The 15,482-nt window shown below is 52.4% G+C and overlaps 6 protein-coding genes across 6 annotated transcripts; 3 read left to right on the top strand and 3 right to left on the bottom strand.

Moving 5' to 3' along the window:
- Positions 1 to 20: 20 nt before the first annotated feature.
- On the bottom strand, positions 21 to 427 carry MRS44_005205 (uncharacterized protein; the record flags this gene model as incomplete). The annotated part of the gene is made up of 2 exons (XM_046275464.2): positions 21 to 118; positions 229 to 427. 2 exons carry the CDS (start codon positions 425 to 427, stop codon positions 21 to 23), a joined length of 297 nt encoding a protein of 98 aa, XP_046135635.1.
- A 1,703-nt stretch (positions 428 to 2,130) lies between these two features.
- Positions 2,131 to 3,557, top strand: MRS44_005204 (uncharacterized protein; the record flags this gene model as incomplete). Its single annotated transcript, XM_046268611.2, has 3 exons — positions 2,131 to 2,306; positions 2,359 to 2,869; positions 2,919 to 3,557. The coding sequence occupies 3 exons, from the start codon at positions 2,131 to 2,133 to the stop codon at positions 3,555 to 3,557; spliced, it is 1,326 nt and encodes a 441-aa protein (XP_046135636.1).
- Positions 3,558 to 3,766: 209 nt separating this feature from the next.
- Positions 3,767 to 4,667, bottom strand: MRS44_005203 (uncharacterized protein; the record flags this gene model as incomplete). The annotated part of the gene is made up of 7 exons (XM_065622495.1): positions 3,767 to 3,836; positions 3,890 to 3,991; positions 4,053 to 4,198; positions 4,249 to 4,314; positions 4,368 to 4,383; positions 4,474 to 4,514; positions 4,629 to 4,667. The coding sequence occupies 7 exons, from the start codon at positions 4,665 to 4,667 to the stop codon at positions 3,767 to 3,769; spliced, it is 480 nt and encodes a 159-aa protein (XP_065478567.1).
- A 1,145-nt stretch (positions 4,668 to 5,812) lies between these two features.
- MRS44_005202 (uncharacterized protein) lies at positions 5,813 to 11,358 on the top strand (the record flags this gene model as incomplete). The annotated part of the gene is made up of 10 exons (XM_065622494.1): positions 5,813 to 5,994; positions 6,048 to 6,900; positions 6,948 to 7,066; positions 7,117 to 8,652; positions 8,702 to 9,043; positions 9,094 to 9,274; positions 9,339 to 9,712; positions 9,768 to 9,994; positions 10,054 to 11,135; positions 11,185 to 11,358. 10 exons carry the CDS (start codon positions 5,813 to 5,815, stop codon positions 11,356 to 11,358), a joined length of 5,070 nt encoding a protein of 1,689 aa, XP_065478566.1.
- A 189-nt stretch (positions 11,359 to 11,547) lies between these two features.
- On the bottom strand, positions 11,548 to 12,587 carry MRS44_005201 (uncharacterized protein; the record flags this gene model as incomplete). The annotated part of the gene is made up of 2 exons (XM_065622493.1): positions 11,548 to 12,415; positions 12,472 to 12,587. The coding sequence occupies 2 exons, from the start codon at positions 12,585 to 12,587 to the stop codon at positions 11,548 to 11,550; spliced, it is 984 nt and encodes a 327-aa protein (XP_065478565.1).
- A 676-nt stretch (positions 12,588 to 13,263) lies between these two features.
- On the top strand, positions 13,264 to 14,392 carry MRS44_005200 (uncharacterized protein; the record flags this gene model as incomplete). Its single annotated transcript, XM_065622492.1, has 2 exons — positions 13,264 to 13,387; positions 13,470 to 14,392. 2 exons carry the CDS (start codon positions 13,264 to 13,266, stop codon positions 14,390 to 14,392), a joined length of 1,047 nt encoding a protein of 348 aa, XP_065478564.1.
- Between the last annotated feature and the right edge of the window lie 1,090 nt (positions 14,393 to 15,482).

Raw genomic sequence — 15,482 nt, 5'->3', positions numbered from 1 at the left:
TCGAGGCTGTATCTGGCACTTTACTGGGTCTTCTTGTTCGCGATACGCTGTCCCTGCGCCGTGTATCTCACATAGGCAAACGCCGCGATGGCGCCAACAGCAAGAAGAGCAGCATTGCCTACAACAGTCAGTCCTTGTACTAAAGACAGCATCGCGAGATTATCCATCCACCGCAGAATGCGCAGGGGAGGGCAAGAAAGCAATTACAGAAGAGAAAGAAGAGCATACCGGCAACAAACTTGCCCACGCCGCCTGCGACGTCCACCAAACCTGAGGCGACGTCGCCGATGAGGTTGAAGAGGCCGCGGACAAAGCCCAGGAGTGCTACGATGACGGAGTGGATGACTGCATAGACGGTTCCGAAGACGGATGCGAGGAGCTCGTAGATGGAGCTGAGAAGGTCGTTGATAGCAGTGGTGATGGCCATTTTGATGTTGTTGTGTATGTAGACAGGTATTTTTTCTTAGCAAGTATAAAGCTGTAGTAGTAACTCGAGAGAGGAAATTCCATGTTCAATTCTGTACTCGTGCTTTTTATTTACATTCTGTCCTTCTGCCCCGTTCCTGGATTTTTGGGGCGCAAAGTCGTGACGTCGTCATGCTCACTTCTTGATGGTGTAAGTGCGATGTCCGTGTGACGTCACCTGGGCGACTTTCGTGGAGCTGCGATGAACCACGCGACAGCTTGAGGCTTGCGACGGGGACTTTTATTGAGACATTTGGATGTTATCAGTGGTCTATGATGGCGTTCGACTTGAGATGGTATGAAGGAGAGTGAAGATTTTCGTGGTGTTAGTATAGGGTTGGAGAGCTCGTGATCTAGGGTGGGTGAGGGTCAATACTGGATCAGATAGATAAGCTATCTTAAATCGAACATGAGACGGGTTTCGGATAAAGGCCTCCGAAAGGAGGCCGTGTCTGAGACGTCGGAGGCTCTATCGTGTTGTCTGACAAGAGTTGGTACGATTCATATTGAGCCACTTGTCGAGCCACTGTCTTCGAACCGTTTGACAGAGCGGAGGAGGTGGAACCGTATTGTGACGTGACAGAGGCGGATGTCGGGGCTAAGCCATTCCCGACGACTCTACCGATTGATAAAGAATCCAAGGCGAAAGCGAACCTCTCCAATGATGCCCCAGTCTTATTAACAAGGCGGACCTTTGCGCACTCTCTGTAACAGAACCAACAGTGGAGGCTCGAACGAACATGCATGATTTACAGTTCTTACAACAGCCTCGTGCTGTAAAAGTAATACGGATGATTGTAGCACCGAGCATTTCATTTCCAGTCGACCGCCCTGTGGGTGTTGAGCCCAGTAAGGCCAGATCGGCAACGCTAGGCACAAGGATTGCCGTGGAGCTGCGCCCACCTCTCACGAATGTCGACAAAACCCTTTGGCTCTGGCCAAGGAGAAGAGAGCCTCGTAAAACGCCTTGAACAAATCACGGGGTTGAGCTTGGGGTCTTGGCTGAGAGATTGAAGGAAAGAAATTACAAGTCAAGCGTTGGACGATCGTGGCGCCACTGCCGACGTGAACCAATGATGCGACGGCTTTAACGCCTCTGAAGCGCCTTGCAGAGGCAGTGCCGGTACATCAGCGGGGCCTTCTATGCGCCCAGGGCATCCTTGAGATGGGAATACGGCTCTCTGATTGGTTGAATGCCGACAACCCCTGCATCCGTGCCTTATACTGTGGCAGCCGTATATTGTTCGCTCCTTGGGCGGTGATTGCCTACTTCAGCTGCTGAAAAAAGACTTCTGCGAATGGATTGCTTCTGGCGGAAGAGGCGTTGCTCTGAAACGGGACCAATAGAGAGGCTAGTGAAGGGATGCAGGTGCCCAATGTAAAATGGTCCAAGGGCGCACATCGTGTGTCGAGGTCCCTTTCCCGCTCCTACATCTTCACCGTTTGCGCGCTCTGAGCCATTGTTCGTTGGCAGTCATTCAAGGCGCGATTGCCCGTGTTTTGGGCACCTGCGAATCGTCGTGCTTTGGCAAATCACAGCCTCTTGGCGATAACGATCCAACCATTTGCAGCTCACAGGACTGAACACTCACAACATCGCACGGCATCGCACACACTTATCAACATCGCATTTTCGGCCCTCGACGAGGCTCGTCATCAATAACTATGGCGCTTTATCCATTTGAGAAATACCTAATCGCTCGCGGCGCCTTGATGGTCGTGACGGCCTGGATCCCTGCCTGCATTCTTTTCTTCTGCGCTCTCTGCTTGACCCGTCGTCGCAAGGATCCCGCGAGAACGGCTTTCACCTACCTCAAGCTCGCTCTGCTTGTGTTCGCCGGGTATGTCAATCTCTGAATATCTCTTCCTTGTGAATGTGGCTAACCTACCTAGCTATGCCTTCTTCGAAGCTTGTACAGCCGCCCTGACCGTCGCTGGAGTGCGAGCACGAAACGACACTTACTACTACGACTCGTACGATGCCATCAAAGCCATTCAAATCACCGCTAGCAGCACCAGCGTCATCGCCAACTTCTTTGACAAGATTGTCGACATCCTCGTAATGATCATGCTCCTGCGCATCAGCACCGGCATCGTCATCGCCCAGTCCGGCCATGCTGGTCCGATTGGCAAGATCCTGCGACTTGGGTCCTACGCTTTTGGCTCCCTGTTGGCCATTTTGACAATTGCTGTTCTTGGTCTTCAGATTCGTTTCGTCGCTGCTTTTTACAGCGATTCTTTCTATCGTACTGATTTGGACGAGGTGCCAGGTGAGGATGCGTTCAACAAGGCCCGGCAGATTGACTTTTCTTTCCGCGTCTTGGTCTTTGTTGCAGCGCTTGGAATTGTCGCCCGATCAGTTATGGTCAAGATGCAGCCAAAGGCCGAGAAGACGCTCTCTTGGGTGAGTTTATCTGCCTCCCATTATTGTTCCAGCTACTAACTTGACGCAGTGTTCGACCATGCTCATCGCCATGTCCGTCGCCTGGCTCCTGCGCACGACCTACATCATGGCGTCCATCGCTGCCTGGTCCAACTTTTCTAATAGCAGAAACGACCGTTACAAGAACTACTACAACATCCTTGATGTCGTCTTTGGCGTCTGGCCGCAATTCACTGTTCTCTGCATGGTCTTCGCCTTGGGTACCGCCAAGAGCAACGGGCTCTGGTCTACTCCCCAGCCTTTCAATGCTCCACAGGGCAACCAGCAGACTGCTTGGGGATACTCTTACAATAATGGTCCTCAGCCGACTGCGCCTCCAATGGTCCAGCAGCAGCCTCAGTTCCAACAGCCCCAACAGCAGCAGTTCCAGCAACCGCCGCAACAACAGTATCAGCAACCGCCGCAACAACAGTATCAGCAACCACAGCAACAGCAGTATCAACAACAATATCAGCAGCCGCAACCGGTATCTCCAGTCCAACAAGGCTGGCAGCCTCAGCAGCCTCAGCAAACATACAGCGCGTACACCCCCTCCACGCAGACAAGGTCACCGCCTCCCCACGAGGAGACCATGGGCTTCAACCACCAAGCCGACGGTACCCCTCCATCAGCTTCGCCTCAGCCATACGGAAACAAGGCTAGCATGTAAATGTTGATTGGGTTAGGATAATGGAAATTGCAATTTGATTTGAGTGGAAAACACGGCTGATAACGACGCGAGTTCGGATTTTCTGTTGATATAAACGAAGTGATACCATGAGATCTATGCTTTAGTTTGCGGTTGCTTGGGATTTAATACACCCTTCTATATCATTTATTGAACAACGCGATGCCCATTTCGCCTTGGTGGCTCTCGCTCTAATCCACGTCTGAGAACTCGGGGGGAGCAACGAAGGGGCCGGCTTCGCCCATGGTGCCAGCCACGTATCTGTAGAAATCAGTACGGAGTAGTTTTGACATCGGGGGCACAAGGCAACTCACTTGGTGTGGCTTCCTCGCGCGGCGAGCTGACCCTTGCTGTTGGTAAAGGTCACCTGTGTAAACGCCAAGGTCTTGCCAATCTTTTTCGCAGATGGCAGTGCCCTTGAGGGTGTCGCCCACGCGGCCACCGGGGCTCAGATATGTGACTGCCCGAATAAGCTACATACATGGGGGGCGCAGACTTGGGGACTCACCGTTGAGGTCGGTTGACACGCCGGTTGCGAAGCGGCCCGTTGATGCGACGGCGAGGGAGCCGCCGAGGTCGACCAGGCTGGCGATAGTGCCACCATGGATGGTTTGAAGGCGGTTCTGAAGAAGATTAGTTGAAATACGTCGACGGTACGTCTGAGGGCACGAACGGTGTGGTCCTTGTGGATATCGAGCTCAAAGTCGACTCTTCCTTCAGCGGCACTGAGGACACGGAACTACGGGGATGTCAGCATTGACCGTGGCTCCAGAGTGATGGCGATATGCGTACATTCTTTCCGAGAAGCCTGTGGAGTTATTGTCGTTAGCAGTTTGTCTTGTGCCGTTGTCGGAGTTGTATGTCCGGTTGAGTTTGTGATGATATTCAGGCCACGTACCGAGGCTCAAGACCAGAGTCGGCCATGAAGGAGCGCACCACCTGAGATGAGACGAAATGTTAGTTCTAGAGTTTAACGAGGTAATAACGCTAGGAGGAAAGCAATTGAGGCCCGAGGGACATGACGCGACTGAGATTGCGATGAGGGATACGCACCGCCTTGGTGAACTGCGTGGGGTTGAGCTTCTTGGCCATTGCGAGAGCAGATGAGACAGACAAGCACAGCGACAAAGTCTATAAAACGCCCTGGAAGGTCAAGGTCCAACGCTCAGATGTCCCTGGTACAGCGGCTCTACAATGTTTTTGATGCAAACTCCAACTCGGCTACTATCGAGATAGCTTCTCCTCGAATACCCGGATCCCGGAGTTGTCCCCGCGGAACTGCTCGACCCGCTTTTCTCATCGGAGCCGAGACTGACGTAATCACGCTGGGCTTTTCCCCAGATTCTCAACACTTCGTTATTTTTATCACTTGCCTTGGTGTTAACCCAGAGAAGGGTACGTAGGTAGGCAATGAGACGAGCCTCCAGGCAAGGGCATGTTAAGATGGCTTGGCATTGGCTAGCTTAGATGGCGACCTTTAACATGCAGGCGACGACATCAACTGGGCTTGAAGCCACCACGCACTCCTCTTGAACGGAACAGAATCGACATCGTGTTTAAAATCCAGCTTGCGGGCCAGGGTTTCATCGGAGCAACATGGGTGCCGTCTCAGATATTTAACAACTTGCACCGTGCCGTAGCATCCGAGGCCGGTCATTTCCCCTTTGTGGGCCACCGAGGTTTAGATCGTGAGAACGGGCCTTGGTGTTAACACACAAAGTCATTTGCCAATAACAGGATACAGAGTCGAAAAATATAATCTACGACTAGATTGGTTGATTAATTGCCAAGTTGATGCGTGCGTTCTAGATACCCCGTCGCCAACCAGGACTCTTGAAGCTCATCCAATCCCCGATTCTCGGAGTAAAGGTCAAATCACGGAGCCGAGCATATAAAAGCCCGGGCAATGGCTGTCTTACAGGCTGGCAGGCAATGTCCACCCCCATCGAACGTTTATCTCCTCACATGCCCAAAATGGAAGCCAAATTAGAACGCTTGGATACCCAGACCCAACGTTTCTTCCAGGATAAAGATTTAGAACCAACAACATGACCAGGGTTGTCGCTGCCGCTTCCCTTTTTGAGAGATTTCTCATATCCTTGGGCGGAGGTGCATGCAAGAAATTTCTGAAACTGTAGAGTACGAGTGATTTATCTAGTCAGAACCCCCCAAAGTCCCCAAAGTCGTGTTGTTCTACGGATCCTGCGCTTAACCGGGTGCTATTCCCCCCAACACCAATGGAGTCAGACGATACACCTCAGTCAGAGTCGGCTCGGGCTCGCGATTTCATCGCAGAGCTCGGCGGCAAAAACGGTTTCGTCGAGGAAAAGTACTGGGACGAGCTCAGTGAAGCGGGCCGTGCCAAGTTCCAGAGAGCCATCAGCAGCCTCCAGGGCGAACTGGAGCCGGCTATCAAGGCGTAAGAAGATCATTATTCAGTTCGATTGTTCGCATTCCTAACATTCCGTTAAGGCTAGCACAGAGTCTTTATAGCAGTACGGCCCGGTTTGTGTTTGAGCTCTTGCAGAATGCCGAAGACAACAACTTTCTCCACGCCGAAGGTCGTCCGTACGTTTCTTTCCACCTGAGGAAAGATCAGTTGGTCATTGAGTGCAATGAAGATGGCTTCACCCCAGCTAACCTGGAAGCCATCTGCTCAATCGGCAAAAGCTCCAAGTCGGCCACCAAAGGGTACATCGGCGAAAAAGGCATCGGCTTCAAGTCAGTGTTCATGGCGGCATGGAGGGTGCATATCCAGTCTGGTCCCTACTCCTTCTACTTCCAGCATCGCCCGTCAGATGGGGGCTTGGGGATGATAACGCCAATTTGGCAGGAGCCTACCGAAGAGCTTCCTCGGCACATGACCAGAACGACCCTGTATCTCCATACTGAGGGAGACCCTCAGAGCATCTCAGCCCAGCGAGACAGCATCCGCCAGCAACTGCGCAAGCTCAACGGAAATGTTCTACTATTTATGAGGAATCTGGAAGAGATTCGCACCATCATCGAAGAAAACGAAAGCAAGACGTCAACTGTCTTCTCCAAGAGTGAGACCGACAATAGCAGCATCAGGATACTCAAGACAGTGACGCGAGACGATAGCGACAGCGCAGAGAGTTCTTCGACCCTTTATCACGTCACCAAACATCGAGTACACAATCTTTCCAAAAACGAGAATCGCACCTACTCGGAGGAAGAAGATCGATTGAAGGAGTACTCCACTGCCGAAGTCGTACTGGCGTTTCCCCTGACGCCCGAACATGAGCCTGTTATAGAGTCGCAGGAAGTCTTTGCATTCCTGCCTGTCCAACCCGCGGGCTTCTCGGTAAGATTCCTGGCCTGGTCATAGAGCTGAACTAACCAAGGGGGCAGTTCTTGATCCAAAGTGATTTTATGACAAATGCCAGCCGAGAACACATCGTCACCACTGCCGCGCGCAACATTGGCCTCCGCGACGGCATCTGTTCGGCCTTTGTCGAAGCGGCCTTGAGGTTTTGCAACCACGAGAATCTTCAATATACCTGGATGAAGTTCCTTCCAGACAGGGAGAAAAAAAAGCATACACTGACTTTTGGTCCGCCTTGGTCACAAACATTGAAGCAAAAGTTCGCGAAACGCCACTGATTCGGCCGGACAGCGGAGGCCCTTTGCGCCTCATCACCAGCCTTGCCAATCCTTGTCCTCAGTACGTTGACGAGGAAAAAACAATCTTCTGCTCCGGGGATCTTACCCCGGAGCTCAGAATATCTCGTCACTATGGGCGTTCTAGTCTTGCTATTCTCGAAAATCTGGGGTTGTTCAACTTTAATTGGCTAGACTTCATTCGCATGGTTGACCAAGATCTCCAGTCCGCAGATTCTTGGATCAAAGCTAGGGTTTCTGACGACTACCTACAAACGAAGGTGGCCCATCTGCTTCATAATTGTTACGCAAACACGAAACATGACTCGACAAGGTCCATGATTGAGAAGTTGCCCATCATTCATTTGCGAGATGGCCGTTGGCTTGCCGCGACAGCTGAGGAGAAGGTCTTCTTCCCGGACACAGCAGGACTCGCAATCCCCGAAGACCTTGAATTCAGCCTTGTTGATTCGTCGGCAGCAGCTCTTCCGGAACGGCGTAAACTCTTCGAATGTCTCGGCGTTGTGTCCCTCAGTGTCAATAGTGTTCGGGAACGAGTCTTCCAACGGCACAAGTCGTATGCGAAGGGTTCAAGAAAAATACGATTCTATGAACAGCAGCTCAAGTTTCTATACTCTACACATGATAGCGGAGTTCACCAGAAGACAGACTACGACACAATCTTCCTGATTGGGGATGACAGCTTTCGTTGGTTGACGGGCAACCATGATGTCTACCTCCCAGATGACAATCCGCTCGGCCCAAGAGAACTTCTCAAACCAATCGTATGCGACGATAACTCCATCAAGGGAGCCCCGGGCTTTAAAGTTGTTTATTTACACGAATCTTATCTCCAAGACGTCCCACAGCCCCCACGACAAGACTCTCTCACCTGGAGGGACTGGCTTGTCGAGATCATAGGTGTGCGGCGACTATTGCGGCTCACTAACGTGGACTCATCGCCCGCCGATTTGTCGCAGGCTTGCTACTATGTTTCAAAACATAGACCAGAAAAGTTTGTTGCTTTCCTGGTTCACCATTGGCCACAGGAAAGGAATCCCATTATTACAAGCGCTGAACTTCAACAGAAATTGAGAAAGATGAAGGTCTTGTGTCAAGGGGGACAAACGTTTGAACTTGAAGAGACATACCTTCCTTTCCCAGACCTCCTGTTTCAGTCCGACAGGTTCTTGACAGGGAAAGCTGACTTCCCGTACCTTCAACTTGAACAACCGATAGAACGGAAAGAATACAGCCTGAATTGGGCTTCCCTGACCGGCAGCCTTGGGATCAAAAGTACGGTCGATCTTGCATTCTACTTGAGGGTTCTGCTTGCATTCAGCACCGTGAAATCTCCGACGGAAGACGACTGTCGAAGAGCTTTTGAGCTATACAGTGTCATGCATGGCAATTACCTCCAGACCATGTTCAAGGATTCTAGCAAGCAGGCCATTCAGTCAGTGGTATCCCATTCTTACCCTTGATCAATGTCTGACATTCCTTAGGTCCTGTTTCAAAGAGAACAGGCTAATTATAGTCCCCTCTATGAACGGAACGGAGTGTATCTGGGCTCCACTGACCGATTGCTTGTGGGAAGCCCCTCCATGCTTGAGAAGCAGACATCCCCTCAAAGCGCGCATGAAAGCCTTGTTGGTCGAATTTACAAGTCTGCCAAACTTGTTTGTTGACGTTCTAGAGATACCAGACTGTGACTATTCTCATATCATGCGTGAGCTGGAATACTTGAGCGACAAAGAGGATTCGGAGCTGGAAATTGTCTCTGGTCTATACAAGCAGCTGAGCGCTATGAGCAAGAACCTACCCACAAAGGTCCAGGAGGATATCAAGTGAGTAAGCCTAGATTATTATACATGTGGTCTTGCCTAACATGGATCAGATCGGTATTCGTCAACAAAAACCTCATCTATGCCGAGAAAGGGGGGCATGGCGCCTGGCACCAAGTAGCCAAGTGCCTGTGGGCGAGCGAAAGCGAGCTCCCAGGGTGGGCAATTCTCGAACCTCATTACAGGGATTTGTACAAATTCTTTGTGAATTTCCTCGGTGTCAAGACTCTCAGCGTAGAGCTGGTCTACAGCGAGCTTTGACCGTTTGGGCTCGTCCTCAGGTACCACCCGAGACCAGGTTGAGCCCAACATTTGGATCCTCAATTCCTACATCTCGGCAGGCTCTCAGCCCCCAGACCCAAAGACACTTCTTGGGAGAAGGATCTTCCCAGTTCGGTACCCAGACGGTCATGTCCAGCTTGAGACAGCCAGGGCTGAGTTTGCCATCATCGATCGTACCCAGCTGGGGGACATCTTCAAGCCCATGGCGAAAACGTTGGACTTTGACCTTGATCAAGTTCGAAGACTTGGACCTACTCTTAACTGGCTAGGGTTGGGAATGAGACACCTTTCAGAGGCGGTCCGCGAGGTTTCTCGAATACGGGGAGCTAGCGAGGAGCCTCTCTCTACCCCTGCGTGGAGCATCAAGCCCAGAGCGCATGCACTGTACCGGTAATTCCCAAACCAACTAACCCCCTGATGAGCATCTAACTAATCGCTGATACAGCATTGCATACCACTACAACAGTCCGCGACTCAATCAGGGCGCCGATATCCTCTACGAGACTCTCAAGAACGCACAAGTCTACGAAACCGACGGGATTGCGGCAACACTCTACATCAACCAAGATGGCCACGAAAGATCCTACGAAAAAAAGTCCAAAGCGATCTTCACATCGAGGAGGGAGGAGGGCAGCTTAACATCTTTGTTCCTCGCTCCAAGAGGAGCAAAGAGTCATGCTACGCGAGGAAGCTTCCTTTGGGTCTCTTTAGATGGCTCATGACTCCTCTAGACGGGAGCCGGGCAGTACTGGACGAGAAAGGACTTAGAATCACAGCAAGCGTGCTCAATTCCAATCGCTTTGTTCTATCTGATATCTTGGAGGATGAGGGAATTGCTCACGGTGAACTCGAGGACGATTACGAAGAGGTCGAGGAGACCAAGGATGTTGAAGGAGCCCAGGCCATTGAACCCCATATTGCTGAGGAGACTCGCGTTGTCGGAGACGTTGTTGGCTCTTCGGATGAGGACCCGATTGCTACCTCAGCCTTGGCCGAAACGGAAGCTGAAGAGACTCCTGGCCCGGAAACCCCTGTTTCGTCACGACTTGCCACGCCAGGCAGCCAAAACGTTATTCATGAGCCCTTCTTCACCCCAAGCACAGTCAGTCGAGAAGTGGCTACAGGCCTTACAGTTTGGCACCAACCGACAAGGTCAAGGCGATTCTCTGGCTCCGACCTAACTCAGGATGTCAGCTACATTGAAGCAAGAAGTGATTTGGCCATCACCAGTCACCAACCGGCCATTCGACCTATTCTTGCTTTACCTGCCCTAGTTGGCCAGGAGACGGCCCAGTATCAGGCCCTGCTGGAGCGGGTTGTAGCCGCTGCTCGGGGAAGTCCCAGGCTTCCATCCCAGGGGGCATACGACATGACTGGAATGTCAAATGCCCTATCAGATCTTACAGGCCATAGCAGCTATGATGGAGTCGACCAGTTCTTGCCATTCCGGTCTTCGTCCCAGCAGGAGCGTGACAGAAAGATCGGTGCCGCTGGTGAACTCTATGTGTTTGAGCTATTGAAGAACCTGAGCCCTGGGCTCCCTGGCTTCTCCCTGCAAAACTGGAGGAGCACGATCCGGAAATATGTCACAGAGCATCCAGACTATACCGACATTCAGCCCTGGAATCACAGAGAGACTTCAGACCTCGAATACAACGACAGCGAAGGCGCTCTGACCGAGTTGATGATCGACAATGGGTACCTGGAGAGAGATATCTGGGAGAACAAGAAGCCAAGGTATTATCTAGAGGTCAAAACCACGACGGGACCATGCGAAGCTCCTTTTTACATGAGCAAGAGTCAATACAGATTGGTAAGTCATCCAACCCAATCACGCCCTCTTGCGCTGACCATTGATGTAGATTCACGAGTGTCAAGACAGCGAGGACAAGATTTATGTGGTATTTCGCGTCTATGAGGTCGAGAAGGCTGCAGTGCAGTTGAGAGTCTATGTCAACCCGGCAAGGTTGGAGCGTTCAGGACATCTCACTTACACCGCCGAGACTTGGTCTGTGAGGCCTGGTACAGGAGCCTAGATGGGATGCAAGATGCAGGCCTGGTTGGAATATTGCCTTCTTTCAATTAGGCGCGTTTGACGGCTGTCAATTGCTCGGAGGCTGGCTCTGACGGTATAACACTCGCCATCTTTTGTCATCGGCTGGGACGGTGGTACTGAGGTAATGGCTAAGAATCAATTGCTTTTATGCGCTGCAAATAAAATTTTTCTACTCCTCAGGGTCCAGGTGCCACACATCTCCAACTCGGAAGCCCTCCGGAAAGGGATCCGTAGAGTCCAGCACAACCTGCTTAAAGCTCGTGATCCAGGCACTACCTGTGACAGAGGGATACACAGCAGGGTAGTCTCCCACCTTGGTAGTACCCTCTACCCTACCGATAAACTCTGTTCCAATAACACTGCGATGGTACAAAGGCTCGCCCTCTGCCAGCTCTCCCCTCGCGTGCAGGACGGCAAGTCGGGCGCAGGTTCCGGTGCCGCAGGGGCTTCGGTCGAGACGCCCAGGAGAAACGACGACTGTGTTGACGGCCCTCTTTCCGTCCTTGTAGGCTTCGAGAGGTTCCGTGAACTCGAGGACTGTGATACTCGTGATGCTAGAGTTCTCGGGGTGGACCCATTCCGTCTGCTCCACGACAGCCCGCTTGATCCGCTCTCCAACCTCGACGAGCTGCGCGCCGTTGGTGTTCTTAATCTTGAGGTTCACTGAAGCGGCCTCTACAAGGACGTAGATCATACCGCCATAGGCAATGTCGACCTTGACGGCGCCGAGGCCGGGGACCGTCACCTCCTTGTCGAGGGCGAAGACAAAGGCTGGGACGTTGTGGAACCGGACGCTCTTGCACTTGCCGTTCTCGCAGTCGGCATACACGGTGACGAGGCCGGCGGGAGTGTCTAGCTTAACCACCGTCTCGGGTTCTTGCATGGGGACCATGCCAGTTTCCAGGAGGCAAGTGGCCGTGGCGACGGTGTTGGCTCCAGACATAGGAGGGTAATCTTCGTGTTCCATGATGATGAAGCCGTAGTCAGCTTCGGGGTTGCAAGGGGTAGGACGAGGTTGTGGCACATGGCGGAACATCCTCGAGGCTCATTGAGGAGGAGGTTTCGAAGGTGATCCTCGTTCTTCCAGAAGTACATCATTTTCTCGTACATGGTCTTTCCGGGGACGTCGCGGACGCCCCCGACGACGACATCGCAGACCTCGCCACCACAGTGGACACCGACAGTGTTGAAGCTACGCTTGAAAGGCATTTTGTCTAAAAGAGGGAGTTATAAAAGAGAGGTTGAAAGAGTTGAAGAGTCAGGGTCTATGGTTCAACCCTCAATACCAAGGCCAGCAGCCAAGGGCATCTTATACCCCCCAAGTCCCCCTCAAAAGTCGGATATACCGTCAAACCATCGGTAACGATAGCCGTAGTTCAAAAACTCCACAAACGTCTAGAAGGCCACCCAATATCTGCAAAACAACAATCTCGTCCCTCCCCCATGACCTCTGGAAACTGCATCGACTAAACTCCCATTCGCCATGGCCGATCTTATCAGACTTCTGGCGTGCTTCCCCGCACTCGAGGTGTCTAGCTTAGCCGCACGTCTCTTCGCGGGGGGGTACAATGGGCGTTTTCTCCAACTTCCCATTTGGGGAACGGGCTTCTTTGATAAGGGACCCGATCCCGGGATCGTGGGCTCGGAGGTTTCGGCCGGGATTTGCGGGGTTCCCGGGGCCGGCAGTCACTCCCGATCCTTGCTGGCCACATGTTTATATATCTATAAACGTATGTTTTGCATCCTGAATCTTTCAACTTCTTTTCTGCTGGGGTATTACTTTCGGGTCATCGCTTTGATATACAACAGCCCACGGTTTACCGACTCTCTCAACAACAGCGACAGTCAGCGTGAAGAACGTCGGCTTCCAACCCGATCATTCAGAATGGCCAACAACTTGGTGGTGCTGAACGACTCCGTCGTGCACGAACTCCTCATCAGCCTTCCAAAGGACGGCATCATCAAATTTCAGCACGCCCTCGAAGACTCACTCATCGAATTCACAGTTGGTGAGGAAAGCAAGTATCAACCCACGCCAGATTTCGTCAACCGACCAACCGGACAAAAAAAAACGCTTTTCCGCACCTTCAGCTCCCCAGACGCCGTGGGCACAAAGATCGTCGTCACCCCGGCCCCCGTCAAGGACGCTGATGGGGAAGACGGTCAACCCCCCGCTAAACGGTGTGCTGGCCCTCTGTGACGCGAGCGGCCGGCCCACGGGCTTGCTCAACGCCGGGGAGGTTACCGGATACCGGACTACGCTCTGCGCCTTGATCCCGTGGATGTGGAGACGTTGTACGGAGGAAGTTGTTGTTTTTGGTGCTGGGAAACAAGGCCTTTGGCATACTCGTCTCGCGCTGGCTCTTAGAGGTGACGAGATCAAGAATATCACCATTGTTAATCGATCTGCGGCTCGAGCTCAGACGCTAGTTGAGCAAGTTACAGAGGAGAACCAGAAGTACTGGAAGTCCTCAGCCACTCTCAACGTCCTTGATCCTTCTCAATCAGACTATGAGCACCGGCTGGAGGCTCTCCTTTCAACAGCTGATACCGTTTTCTGCACGGTTGGATCCACGACGCCCCTGTTTTCACTCAAGTCCATCCTAGGCGAAGGATCCCGAAACAGGCTTCCGTTTGTTGGAGCCATCGGCTCATGGCAGCCTGACATGATCGAGCTGGATCCAGAGATGCTCCGACACGCTGCTTCGAGGGACGACTCTTACAGCCCACACGGGACAGGCGGCAGCATACTCGTCGACGATTTGGAGGAGTGTCTCGTCAAGTCTGGAGAAGTCATACAGAGCGGACTTAAGGCGGAAAAGATAATGCAGGTGGGAGAGATTCTGAGCTGGAAGCGGGAGGACAAGTCCACCGAGTCTCTCGAGTCTTGGCTTGGCGAGGGCTTTGTCGTGTACAAAGGTATAGGGGTCAGCGTGACGGACCTCGCCGCCGGCAACGCCATCCTTGAGCTCGCCAAGACTCGCAACGTCGGCGTCTCCATCCCAAACATCTAGCAAAGCTCGGAATGTTTTACATAATGGCAACGACATTCTGGAAGGGTGTCTGAGAGATAAACAACGCTTCACCGGGATGAGGGGCCGTGGCGAGAGAAAGCACCTGGTTTACTGGCCGGTTCTATGATTAAGTGGTCCAGCGGTCTCACGGCGGCGAGTTAGGGACGAAACAAGAGTGAGGCTTTATGCTGACTCGTGGACTTGGTGGGCACACGGCATGGTTCCGATTTCTTGAGGCTGAATAGCGGCAAATGGTTGTCTTACAAGGAGTCACCCTTGCTCTGTGAACCGTAAGCTCACCATCAGGACATTGCCTCTCTGCCGTTCCATTCACTGCCTGGTCCCCGTTCTGCGTAAATTACGTACACTTGTTCCAAGGCTCTTGGCTCCTCTCAGATCCAAGCAAGCGGAGGCAGTTCGTCCTTTATCATCAGCCCACGAACGTCGGCAGCCCTCCCGTGTGGGACTTACTCCCCCTGTCAAAGTCGGGAGTCCTCCCGACGGTCTCAACACCAACGGTTAGCGTAGCCGCTATCATCTATCACCACCTCCAATTCCTCTTACTTGGCGAAACTAGCACCACTGTGGACGCCCCATGGGGAAGGTGGGATACTCGGGGTCGAAACTCCTTGGCTCTCCAGTCTCTCTCCATGCTATGACGTCGCTGGGTGGCCGTGTACTGCCCTTTTACGGGGAGCCCGGGAGGTGGATATCGAATGCTTTTCCCATGAGAGAATACCCAAACAACCCATGCCAATGCGTGTGAACCTTGAAACTGAAGAGTCTTGGGCAGAACCCATTGTTGAGCGCTTTTCAATGTCTTGTCAAAGCCCAATGCTGCGTAAAAACTCTTGGCTGGGCATATAAATGCTTCGGAGCCACAGTTGATCAACCGTTCTTTTCTCGTTTCCTAAACCAGAAGCATCAAGATCTCCTCCTTCTTCTTTGAACATCAAGCTTTTGATTCTTTCATCTTTAGCTTCGATCATCAAAGCCACCTGCAGCGTCTAGACGCCTTCTAGAACGCGGCACATCACCAACTCGCAGCTAGCCCTCCCATTGCAACCCTGCTACAGCTTATCGAACGCCA

This window comes from Fusarium solani (assembly GCF_023522795.1).
Source record: "Fusarium solani strain SB1 chromosome Unknown bctg00000002, whole genome shotgun sequence".
Lineage (NCBI taxonomy): Eukaryota > Fungi > Ascomycota > Sordariomycetes > Hypocreales > Nectriaceae > Fusarium > Fusarium solani.
This window is presented reverse-complemented; position numbering and strand designations above follow the sequence as displayed.